The sequence below is a fragment of the Manacus candei genome, unplaced genomic scaffold, assembly GCF_025592945.1.
Source record: "Manacus candei isolate 608988 ecotype Guabito, Panama unplaced genomic scaffold, ASM2559294v1 h1tg000028l, whole genome shotgun sequence".
NCBI lineage: Eukaryota > Metazoa > Chordata > Aves > Passeriformes > Pipridae > Manacus > Manacus candei.
Window position 1 is genome coordinate 22,401,484 of NW_026138076.1, and position 12,987 is coordinate 22,414,470.

At 34.8% G+C, this 12,987-nt stretch overlaps 1 protein-coding gene across 3 annotated transcripts in view; it reads left to right on the plus strand.

Annotated features, from left to right (window-relative positions):
• SPOCK3 (SPARC (osteonectin), cwcv and kazal like domains proteoglycan 3) overlaps positions 1-2,012 on the plus strand; it is a 179,813-nt gene extending 177,801 nt beyond the window's left edge. For all 3 annotated transcript variants that reach the window (XM_051790187.1, XM_051790188.1, XM_051790189.1), the window contains 2 exons: positions 540-677; positions 1,660-2,012. In XM_051790187.1, the coding sequence (XP_051646147.1) occupies positions 540-677; positions 1,660-1,832 (311 nt within the window). In that variant the 3' untranslated portion in view covers positions 1,833-2,012. The remainder of the gene's footprint in view (positions 1-539; positions 678-1,659) is intronic.
• Positions 2,013-12,987: the final 10,975 nt, after the last annotated feature.

The window sequence follows — 12,987 nt, forward strand, 5'->3', positions numbered from 1 at the left end:
TTTACAGTTGGTGGTGGTGTGTTACAATGCATTTGTCTTCTGTGGTGAAATAATTAAATATTACTATGTAACTAAGTGGTTTGTAAAATACATATTAAATACAATTAACTTCTTTTAGCAAATTGTTAGTCCAGGAAGCCTGGCCCTTACTATTCAGACCTCTTTGTACTCCGCAGATGATAGAACTTCCCATTCAAGAGTGGTTTCTACATTTGAGCCTTTTCCCCAGAATACAGTGAATATCTTGACCAAGGCATTCAGGAAGAAAGGAATATGTATCACAGGATCAACAAAAAATTTAAAGAAAGATTGCTCACTTTATTTCTTGAAATCAATCCAAGACTGCTATGCGTTATTTTCCCTCCCACATTTGATATACTGAGTCACTTTCTGCTAACTGAATTTAGTAAAAGTAAACCAGTCAGTGTAGAGTCTGGAATGATGAAACAGCAAAAGGTAGTTGCTTTCAGCTATAATTGTTATGTTGGCCAAGGGGCAGATTTTAATACACTCATTTACTACATATCTATGTGTCGCAGGGCAGTACATCCCCTTCTGTGATGAAGATGGGTATTACAAACCAAGTCAGTGCCATGGAAGCATAGGGCAGTGCTGGTGTGTTGACAGATACGGTAATGAGGTAACAGGATCCAGAACAAATGGTGCAGCAGAATGTGGTAAGTTAAAATCCCTTTGTGGTATTTGATTTAGAGGTGCTATTCCCTTTGATTGCCAACCAGGTTAAATTTCTTCAGTAAGAACAGATGTGGGACCCAACTACATGGATTTTGATGCAAAAAATATCAGTGCATAATTCGTTATTGTTATTACTTCATTATTTTTTGGAACTTCTGTCACTGGGGTCAGCTATTAATAGACTCCTTATACGTGCTTGGCATAGTGTCTATAAACCCAGGAAAAGTTAATTTTCTAGAGTAGAATTAGATAAGCCCCAGAATGTTCGATGGAATTCCTTTGGGTAATCAGCATGCTAGTGAATTCAATTTGACTTTCTTTTCAGTTTATATTTGAGGGAATTACCAAAAGTTTTTAAAATCTTCCCTTATTTTTCCCTTCTGTACAGCACTGTGCAACTTCTTCCAAGAATTCCTATGTCACCTTTATTTGCTGTTTATTTGATTAAAAGATGAAAAAAAGTATTTCTCTTTTTTTTTTTATAGTCATATATGACTCCTTTTCACTTCTTCTGCAACAAAAGAACATAGCCTGAAGCAGAAAGTAAATTGAACACAGTATTTGAGATACATGCTCAGGCCTATTGTCCATCTGATCCAGGATCCTTTCTAAATAAATGGGCAGTTTGATAGATATGTAAGAACTGAACAGTAGTCAGTAGTCCTTACTGTCATCTGTAAGTTGAACTTAATTTTTTTCAGTTGTTCCTAGCGTTCATTATAGTTCTACAAATCTGTAAAATTTGTCTCCTTTTGTTAACATTGAGGAATTCATTAACTTTTGAAATTTATTTCTTTTATGACAAAAAAATCTTCTTATTATTTGTATTTTATTTTTATGTCACACGTTGTAGTTGTCCTGGAAGTAAATATTCTGGTGTGCCTTTTGTATGCTAATGTAAAATATACTATAAATATGTAGTGTATCTTGTGAGTCTTTTCTATAACTATCATACCTTTTTAGCTGTCGATTTAGAGACTTCAGGTGATTTTGCCTCTGGCGATTTCCATGAATGGGCAGATGATGAAGATGATGAAGATGAACTAATGAATGATGAAGATGAAATTGAAGATGATGATGAAGACGAAGGAGATGATGATGTTGATGATGACGATGATCATGATGGATATATTTGATGATATTAGAGGGTCCATGTATTGTACCTTTCTAAGTTTCATGAGATGACATTTCATAAAATCCCTTTGCTCTCTGTGATCAAAAGGGTACTAACAAATATGTATATTTTGTATGATTATTTCAAACATTGCAGCTGGAGTCATAGACTTTTTTGTTTAAATAAGAATAATTATATTATGTGCTTTTGAGTTTTTAAATGCCGTTGCGCTGAAGAAAACATATTGGGAATCTAGCCTGAAGACAAAAATGTATATGAAAATATAAATGTGCAAAACACAGTATAAAGACAACCATTCTCTTTAAAACTCTGGTGAAAAGATATTTGCCCTTACTTGGAACTGTGCATGTCCTCTTCAGAACACATACCATAACTCCAGTTCTGTCAGTGTTTTAGGCCTTGAAGTCTTTGCAGGTTGTCCATTTTATAAATCAAAAGTGTATTGCAGTACAAAAACCTTGATGCACAAGTAGCATCTCACCAACCTTTAATTAACCAAAGGTATGGAGAAAAATTATCAGGAGGGAAGACTAAAACAAAGTCCTCCTTTGAGTTTTCTTTTGTAGTTACATTTTTATTAGGGGATGACTAGATTACTGAAAGAATTTTTCAAAAGCAGTAATATGGACAAGCACCAATTCTGTAATTCTAAAATTTTCTTGTCCTTATTTTTTTTTCTTTTCTTCATGTCAAGACAGTATAAACTTTATCATTATTTACTCAAACATTGTTTCACCCTTTGTTGTTTCTCTGTATTTCCCTCTAATCAGATTAGCATAAAATACTTACATGGGGAAAAATATTTGCTTAAAATTGTATTACCTTTATACATGACTGTATTTCAGAGTATTGTCACTTGACCCAAGGTAGTTTTTAATAAATGTATAATGATGTTTTTTATTTTCTTAATTCAGGAAATAGTTTCGCTTTTTATCTTAATTCATGTTGTTTTCTGTTACTAGTGCAGAAACTTAGAGAACGTATTGTAAAGGTGCCTTGCAAAATAGAAATAGAGAGGTTTTAGCATGCATACCAGTATAGGATATTAGGCAATAGGTAAGCACACCCAATTACCAAATTAATACCAGTATAGGTACTGCTGCTGGAATGAAGAAAATGGATTATTTTAATTTTTTTCCTATTATTATGTAATTACCATGTGGACTAGATTATACTTATTGTGTAGAGTAGCACTTAAGATTTGACTGTAGAGAAAATTACTTTAATCACTGTATTTATGTTAGCATGTTAATTAATTGTGTAGACATTTTGGGACTCCATCATCTTAATTCATATCCTATCTGTTGGGTTTTGCCCACAATAAAATTGACATGACCTGTATAATGTGTTACTACAGGTTGTAGTTTGAAAAATGGATCACTGGTTTCCCATTGTTTATTAAAAGGAAAATCAGTTTCTTATTTGAATTAATTTCTACACATTAAATACTAAATCTAATGTTTATTCTGTGTAATATTGAAAAGTATAATGCATTTTCTTTTCTACTGTTTCTGTATAGTTTGCAAAATAAAGACTGTTGTAGCCAACCCAGTATAGCCCATTATTTTGACTTTTTACATAATCTGAAATTTTAAATCGGCAAGAATTCCATGTTTCAATACATTTTATTTATTAAAATATGTATTTATTTGAATAAAACCATTTATTAATGTTTTATTTCCATTAAGAACATTTGACTAGGGCAAAACTCATAGCAAGCTTTCGTTTTTCTGTAATTTTCTTGGTTTTTCTATGGCTTTGTTATGTACTTTTATGACATTGTCTTCATTATATAGTAAAGAGAGATATTTCTTTTCAAACTCTGTCATAATTTGTGGGGCATAGTTGTATTATTTTCTTAAATAAAAATAGTTAAGAGTTTATGATTCTGATAGTGGGATTTTGTTAGAGAGCAGTTTCTTAGCACTGAAATTAACTGATATAAAAATTGGTTTTAAATAAAGAAGCTAAAGAAAAAGCGTTGTCATTATTGGCTGATGCAGCAAGTACTGTGTGGAGGGTTTTTTTATGTGATAAATGGTCATTAGATGACAAACTAAAAATGCATTTTGTTAAAACTTGTGATATTAGGAAAATTAAAATGTGGAAAGAAAATTCATAATATCTTTAGTCTAATAGGATTGCAGTATGAAGACCTTTCTGAAAACAACTGTCATGCAGAAGAGCATGAAAGTAGTTTATATTCTTTCTTCCCTGAAAATTCCCCACTGAATTGGAAGAAGAGGGAATATGCATGCATTTCAGTCCCTGAGCATCAAAGCTATCTATCATAAATTCACAAGTAAGTTAAGATAGCTAAATTTACTAAAGAACAGGGACAATGGAGATTTGGGATAATTTTGGTCATTTTTGTGGTCTAAAACTAAAACAACAACAACAAACACTTGAATTATTGCTCATTCATGAGGAAAAGCCAGAGAAGATTGACAGTGTAAGTCTTCCTTTGAAAAGATCCTTTATTTTTTTAAAAAATAGGTAACTGTCTATGGATTAATACTATGGCATTGCTTATCTTTCATAATACCAGATGAAATGGAAACCACTGAAGCATTAAAGAAATGCAGGAAATCAGGAACGGGTAGAACAAATAAAGGCAAAGGCTTTAACTAAATGGCTAAATACTTAAACCATTCAGAAACTTTTTCCTTTTTTCATTAAAGGCAAAAATTTGCACAGACATCTGTCCTCATGACTGCAGTCATGCAGAAAGCAGTAGGGAACCCTTGACTATTTTTATATCGTCGCAATCATTTGTTACTTTTTTCTTGATCTTGTAGTTCTGCACATGTATTTATAGATATGCAAACATAGTGGTATAAATTTGGAGATTTTCAGACACAGTGATTAATCCTTGTGCTCTTCTAAGGATGTGTGGAATTATAATTCTCAGTTTCATTGAAAAGTAAGAATACCAACCTCAGTGCAATAAATTATGTTATAGTTTTTGAAGGGAATATTTCAGGTCAAGCCACAGATATGCTTAGTTTAAAAGCAAATGAATTAGTGTCATTAGTTTGCTTATACAAAAAACTGGATTATTGTACAAGACTCTGGAAGATGGACAGACCATACCAATAGTAGAAAGATTTTTACCTGTTTTGTGCACATGGACAAGAATGGATTTCCTTTAGTATTATTTTAAAAATCCAGTGCCCAGGTGGAATAACAAAAGTTTTTCAGGAACTGGATTAATTTTGCGCTTCATAGGAAATTAAAAAATACCTATATTTACAGATTCTTCATTAGAGCAGTGTATATATTTCTAATTACTAAAGCTTTTGAAAATTGGATTTAAATAAAGCTGTGGCAGCACAAATTTATTTGAAATACAGTAATCCTTTTTACTGTTTTTCCACTAATCCAAATATATTAGTCGCAAATCATTGACAATTTCATTTCAGTTAGTGCAGTGGACATTAAGGTAGTTTGTCAACAACTTTCTCTGTGAAGAAAGAGATTGGAATTAACATGAGGAAGAAAATAAGGTATTGGAAGAATCTTTAACTTAACCAGTTACCACTGGGTGAGTAATTAAAATATCAAGTTTTAAAAAACTCAACCCACTCCTGAAGGCAAGTACAATACTGGACATGCTAAATTGATAGAGTAACCCTTTGTTATGACTAGATTGCTGCTAACACAGTGTCACTGTACTCGCTGTAGAGGGTGGGTGCACTTTGCTAATTTGTTAATTCATCCACTTACATGGCAGTAGAAATTACTCTTTGAAGTCAAGGAACATAGCAAGAATGGGAAAAAATGTTGCCTAGCTTAAATGATGACATCTCTGCTTGAATTTTTTGTTGTGTTTCAGGTGCTAACTGAACCAAATCCTGAAAAAGAGACTTCTGCACTGTATCTGTCCTCTTGAAGGTGAGTTTTACAAGTGAAATGTGTGTGTCTATTTTTAAAGAGAATCTCCATATTTTAATGTTAGTAATAATGCAAGACATTTTTCATCTTTTCACCATCTTTCCATAAAACTCTGTAGAAAAGTTTGATTAAAACCTCAAACAGGGATATGTACAAAACTCATGCTTGTGCCTCTAACAATTTTTGACCAAGATGGTTGAAATTCATCACTTAAAATCAAGATGGACAGGGAGATTGCCAGTTCTCCCCTTCTGCCAGTAACATTCACAGCTGCTTTCTATACTCTTGGAGTATTCTGCAGTCTACTGAATTTAAAAAAAAAAAGTATTAATACACATCCTTCCAGCTCTGTTCATCATGTCATTATCCTGCTCATCAGGCAAATGCAGTTTTGAAAGAGCCAGCGGTACCAAGCACAAAGCACTGAAGATCTGCCCTATAAGTCTTGCTATTGACATCAGATACCCATTTTTAGGAAGACTCTCAAATTCTTTTACCTTGTCATAGTTTATTTACTTCACAGACTTTAACATAGTGACATGTGTTGGTGAGGTTAAGTTGTCTGCTGGACTTTGGTTTCTGTGAAGAAGAGGAGGTTAGGTATCTTTTGATGCAAATGTAATGCTTCTGATTAATTTCCATGTGCCTGAGGAGCTTGGAGGGCACAAGAAGATTTATCAAGTTTGGGGTGTTAGAATAGAGTAGTGGTTATCAAAATACTTTGTTAATTTTGTTTGAAAGCTAGCAAAGGTAACTCAGCTTTTCTTCTCTTTCAAAAAACATCCAACAATAACAATCTGTAGGGAGAGTCCAATTTTGCAGCCCTAATGCCATGATTCTTTTTCCTTATTTTTTTGGAACAATACAGTTCTTGAAAATGTACTGTAATTCTAAATTGATTGGGCTTGAGCATTATGCAAAACTTCTTCAGGGCTTGTTCAATTTTATTACACTTCCGTAATAAATTCCATTAATGCACATTAATTCCATTGTGATGCGTTGATATTAAGGAATTGAAACATGCTTTAATTCAAAATCTGTTGGGTGAAGTTGTTTATTTGTTTGCTAATGTAAGCATTCATTATTAAAGGAAACAAAATCTTGAGATGATTTTACAGATGCCATCAGTATAAATCCAAGCCAAATCCCCCAAAGTAAAAAATTACTGTAAAAACCATGTTTGGTTCCTAGGAGGCATACATTTTAAAATTGAGGTTGAAATGGTTAAAACTGTCTTAAGAATTCTTATTGCTCTAACATCTGTGGCAGCTGCCTGAGAAATACAGTTGTATTTACAGGGAAGTTTATATATTGATTTTGTGTTGGGAAGTTTTCATGTTTGTTTAGTGTGATGAAGATTTGTGCAAAACTGATGTCTCTGGACTGTGTTGTTGTGATTAATTGTCACCAAATGGTTGTCACAAGTTTCTAGGTTAGTGTAACTCAAATGAGAGTGTGCATAATGTGAAATGACGCCATAACAGCACAAGATGTTGGTACCAGTCTGTGTTTCTTCTTGTGCAAGTGATCTTGCTTCCCTCAATTGCCCCATATGATTGGAAACATAGACTAGTTTCCAATGAAGGAAGTCAAATGTTGAGTAGGACTACTGCCTTCAGCAGTAAGAGCTCTAGGATCTGTCACTAGAAATCTTGCCAGAATATAGGAAGGAGGCTTCTTTGAAGACACAGCAGCTTAAAATGCATGGTTTAGATGAGACTGATAACTCTTAATAATTTTGTAAGGAAAGTCTACCACTAGTTTTAATTTATGCCTTGAAAATGTACCTGAATATAATCTTTTCTCACAGGAAGACAATTATTAATTAAAAATACTCAAAAAACAACCCAATGTAGTAATGCTATAAGCGAGGCAAGTTAAAAGGAAAGGAAGGCAGGAAAAAAGTTAGGATGTGGCAACATTGGGGCTGCATCTATGTATTTGAGTAGCTGACATCTTATCATTGAATAAAAAAGTATAAGGATTCTAAATTCATTATTCATGCTACTCTTTCCCCTCATAATTTCACCACACATGTTTTTATTAGGCTATATATAGCTATATTATAGCATATAATTCACATCAGAAATTACATGTGAGTGCTGAGTTCAGTTCCCATAGTGGCATCAAGGCACAAGGTATCTGTAGGAGTTGCACCATTGACCAGCCCAGAAGCTGAAGACATGTTACTGACACATTAAATAGTTCTTCAGAAGTAGCTTTATAGCAGATGTTTGTCCCGATGTAATCTAGTACATCCATTACAAATGCTTGCCTGACTCTGTCCAAGGAGTTGTCCAGTTGTTGTTTATATAAACGGTAATTTAGATTCTGATGTTAGAGTGGAGTAATGACACTAATAGTTGTATATCTTGTCCACTAAGATAGCTTGATTTTTATGTAGTAGCAATGGCATTACTATTTTATCTCTCTGCACAGTAACTTTCATTTGAATCAGCAATACTGGCAGAAAAAGCACTGCCATCTAAGTATATTTCCTGTATCAGTTTTGTAAAGACAAAAAATTTCAGTGCTGACACAAGGTATGTCTTAAGGTCAAACAGGTAGTGAGTATTTACAATTCACTCCTATGATTCATAGATCTGACTTTCACTGCTAGCTGCCTGGTTAACCATTGTCTGGCCATACTTAGATTTCAATTATGAGAAAGCGAGTGAAAGAAACTCTTCTTTTTTTACCCTTTCAAGTCTGTTACTATTAATAAGAGGTCAGTTTGTTTTAAATTCTCTCCCACTCCACTGCTTCTTGAATACCATTACATAACAATAGGGAGAAAGGGCCTAATAATCTTCAATAGCAGGAATAAAATCGCACAAAATTCCTGTTATTTGATGCTGTACATGTGTAGGTCTCTTTCTCCATGCAGACAGGAACCTTGCTGTGCAGCCCCCATCTCCTCTGACACAACAGAGGGAATGTCATGAGCAGTGCAGGGTTTTGGAAGCCTCTTCTGGCAGGCACAGCTCATCTCTGTACTTGCTACCCTGCCCCTTTGCAGCTGATGTGGTTTTGCTGAGACCTGACCGCAAAGGGTTCAGCTGTACCACAGATTGAGTTATTTGCTGAAGGGAAATTGCATGTGCCCGAGGGGTTTATGGTAGTGCTCTGCTGATGCCGAGTGTGATGGAAGAAAGGGAAAGATTTTTCTTTTTTTGCATAGTGAAGTTATACAGACTGGATAGTCCCACAACAGTGGCTTCTATAAGCTCTGTACTTCATAAAAGACTTTTGCTCTTTCAGGTGTGTCAACTTTCCATTTCTCCTGGTTGGACTATAAGCCCGGAATAGCTAGCTGCTTTTCCCTACCATTTTATCTGTCTCAAAAAGAAATAAATATTGTTCTCATGAGATTCATTTCTAATTTTAATTCTTAACTTCACTTTTAAAGTGTTCTTGGTCTAGCTGTTGTTAAAACGGCAAACTACCAGGGGGGAATTATGGAAAATAGTAATCTAGTGAGGGTGAGAAAGCCCCACACTGCTCTTCCTCCACCTTACTTTATCTAAAGACTCTGTTAGTTTTGTGATCTTTATCTTTATCAGTCTGTAGCCAATATTTTATCCCATACGTCTGGGATTATACCCGCTCAAACATCTGTGAGTTGCCAAAGCTACATTTTTCTCATGGGAAGAAATTCCAGTCACTCTCCCTCTTAAGACAGTGATTCCAATGCATAACTCTAAACATGTGATTTATTTTTTTAAGTGTTTGTGTGTGTTATTATGCTGCAGGATCATTTCTTCCATTCCCTTGAGTTCTGTAGGACTAATTTCACATGCCACAAAAGATAATCATCAACTCAGTATAAAAATACCAAAACATTGAACCAAAGGTACTGATATCCACTCTAGCCTTGCCTTTACCTTGTAGAAGGCCATAATAGCTGTTATTTAGTAAAAGGCATTATGCCTAAGCAGTTCTATCTAGCAGACACTGCCTGGCAAAAACTAAGAAGCGAAACAAATATAAATGATTAATTGTTAGATAATAGCTACTGTTTCTGTTTGTCCAGTACAATAACATGTTCTTCAGTGCATAGTCTATTTGTAGTGGTAATCTGAGCCCTTCTCTCTGAATCTTACCAGACCAGGTACTGTTTTTAGGCAAGGTACTATCATTTCTCCCCTAAAATAAATTCAGAAGGTCAACACATGGATTATACATGCACAAAAAAACCCTCCAACAGCCATTAATTACAACTGTAAGACTGACTTTTTTTTTCCTATTAATTCCTGTTATTGTGCTTCTAGACATTGCTCAGGTGTCTTGTTTCAAAAAGTAACTTCCAATCTTTTTTGAACTATGAAAGCATATAGCAGATCCTGACTTTCCTTATTGAAGCTGTTGGAAAGAACCAAAACAGAACTTTTTTTACGGATCCTTCCTGTCCTACAACTCATCCTTCAAGTGGCATCTTCTTAGCAGGCTCATGAAGCAATCAGTACATGCTCTGAAGAATTGGTCTTGACTACAAAGAAAGCAGGTATGACTTTCAATACCTTCTTACTTTCAATATCTTCTTACTTTACTAAACTGTAATATTTTGTTCTCATTTTTAAATGTGAATTTAGTGGCAAGACTTTCATTGTGAGGAGGCTGATCATTGTTATTCTACTCTCTTTGGCAATTATCTGTTGAAAATCATCACAGCTAATAGCTAATCTGCTGAAAAAAATCAATTTTCCGTGCATCTACATCTCTTCTACACCTTCATTTTATCTATTTTGCCACTAAATAATTCTGCTCTTCTAAGAACTACTACAGCAGTGAGGATTCTCCAAGGTTGCTTAACAGATCTCTTTCAGCAGAAGACCCTTCACATATGATTTGTGCAGCAGCAGATGGCCAACTTCATACTCCCTGGGAATTAGCAGTTGACTCAGAAAAGTTCAAACTACTATTTTTGGTCTTACACTACCTTTTCTTTGCTCTCACACTTGTTTCTCTGGCTTATTCCTTGAATGGAGACTTATCTAGTGGAAACTTGTCAAGTGCTTTGTAAAAGTCCAAATAATCAGGCCATATGTCTTGCCATTGTTGACATTCATTGTAAATTCTTCAAAGGGAAACTCAGTGGTAGGCAAGAGCTCCTGGGGGGCTTATTGCCCTTTCCTTTTACTTGTATAAGGATTGGGAAAGCCACATCTGGATCCTCAGGGAAAAGAATACTGCATGACTTAGTGGCTGGAATTGATATTCTGTGTAACAGAATTACATAGAATCACAGAATGGGTAAGGTTGGAAGGGACCACAGTGGGTCATCTGGTCCAACCTCTCTGTTCAAGCAAGGTTATCCTAAAGCACATGGCACGGGATTGCATCTGGACAGTTACAGAAGATACCTGGTGAGGGAGATTCCACGGCCTCTCTGGGCAGTCTGTTCCAGTGCACAATCACCCACACAGTAAAGAATATTCAGGTGAAACTTCCTGTGCTTTTATTTCTGCCCCCCCCCCCCCCCCTTCCCGAGGGCAAAATATATACGTACAAAACTGTATCTCATACTTACTTCAATTTAAAATTGCATTTGCCACCATCTGCCAGATCCCATAATCAAAGTGGTGTAACATCATAGTGACTGTGCTGGCAATGTTATAACTAACTTTAATTTGTTGTTAACCTTGCTAACACTAGGAAACACCGCAAATCTCAACTGGAAACCTTCTCATACATTTCCCAGACCTAAAATCTTCTAATAGCTGCCAAACTTCATTACTTCTCAGAGTCAAACCTCAGAATTTTCTCATTTGGCACTTGCCCATTTCACATTAAGTACATTTCCTCAGCGTGCACAGCGTGTACCTAGAGACAAGGCCAGATTCAGCTAGTGTCAAATCCTGTTTATGTCCCCACAGGGACCTTGCTGAGAAAGGAAGCAGATCCTTCCCTATAGTTTTTAAGAGTTAATTGGTTTTATTTAGCCCTTTTGGACTGCTTATTTTCTCTGAGGAGTCATTTATAAGACCAAATATGGGTGTAAATGCATTGAAGAGAAGAAACACTGGTATTGCCTTCAGATGTGCTCTTTTGTATGCATTTTTAGGAAGTTGTTTGATACAGGACTCTTCCTATAATATATTTTTTAAATTTCCTTTAAACATGGTTTGTGGGGTTTTTTTCCCAATCATGTGTCTTCCCTTTTCACATTTACTTGTTAGCTTGGAGTGGAGTGACCAAAGGTGTTACACATGACTTACACTGGTTTGTTCTTGGTATTTGTTCTTTATCAATAGTCCTGATAATCAGTAATATTGATTTGGCATGTAGGTATATAGAAATGTTTCTGAAGTGTCATTCCACAAAAGTGTCACTAAGTGTCTTCCTACACTTTGCAGATTGAGGTATTTTGATTATGCTACCTCTTGGACACCAGAATTTATCATCTTCATTTTTGAGGGTAAAATCTGAAACTTTTCAATGTAATTAAAAGATTTTAATTTTATTTGATATTGCAAGATTAGGACTAGAGTTATGATTAACGCTATTTGTGAAGGCAGTGTCTAATGAAAATTTTCAGTAGACAATGCTATTTCCATGGTTACTGCTTCAAAATGGGATTAATTCTATGGAGAGTTGATTCCAGAAAGGCTGTGGTAGTCACTACTCTCAGAGGAACACTAGATGACAGAACAAACAGAATATTACATGCCTGTGTTTGCTACACAGAAGATAAATTTTAACTTCTTTTCCTTAGAAAAGAGTGATCATAAATTTTCTATTGCAGTACACAAACAGGAAGGCCTTGTTTCTAAACAAAGAATTAAATATAAAGTAATAACTGCAGTAATTAAAGTTTTTATTATGTAGCATGTGTTCCAGATTTTGGTAAAATTAAATAGTTACATAATTACCCATTTTGCTTTAAAATTGTGCAAAATACCGCATAAGTGTTAGTATATTAAATATTAAATGTGTGCTGTGCAATAACTTAGATAAACCTATCAGTGTTCTATTTGTATTTGAGTTCTGCTCCTGATCGTATAGACAACTAATCTTGTTAAAATCTTGACCATCAGCGAATGCCCTAAAGGTAAATTAAAAAGCACAACAAAATTATTTGGGAAAAAATTTAGGTTTAGGTTAGGTTTCATTAGGAATTAAAACCCCCCCAATTTATTTTCTTTTTTGAATTATTTTAAAGTGAACTTCATAATTTGTCTGGTAAACATAGCTGTGAAATGAACCCTGAGGAGTGGGAGAATCTCCATCCTTGGAGACTTTCAAAAACCAGCTGGACATGG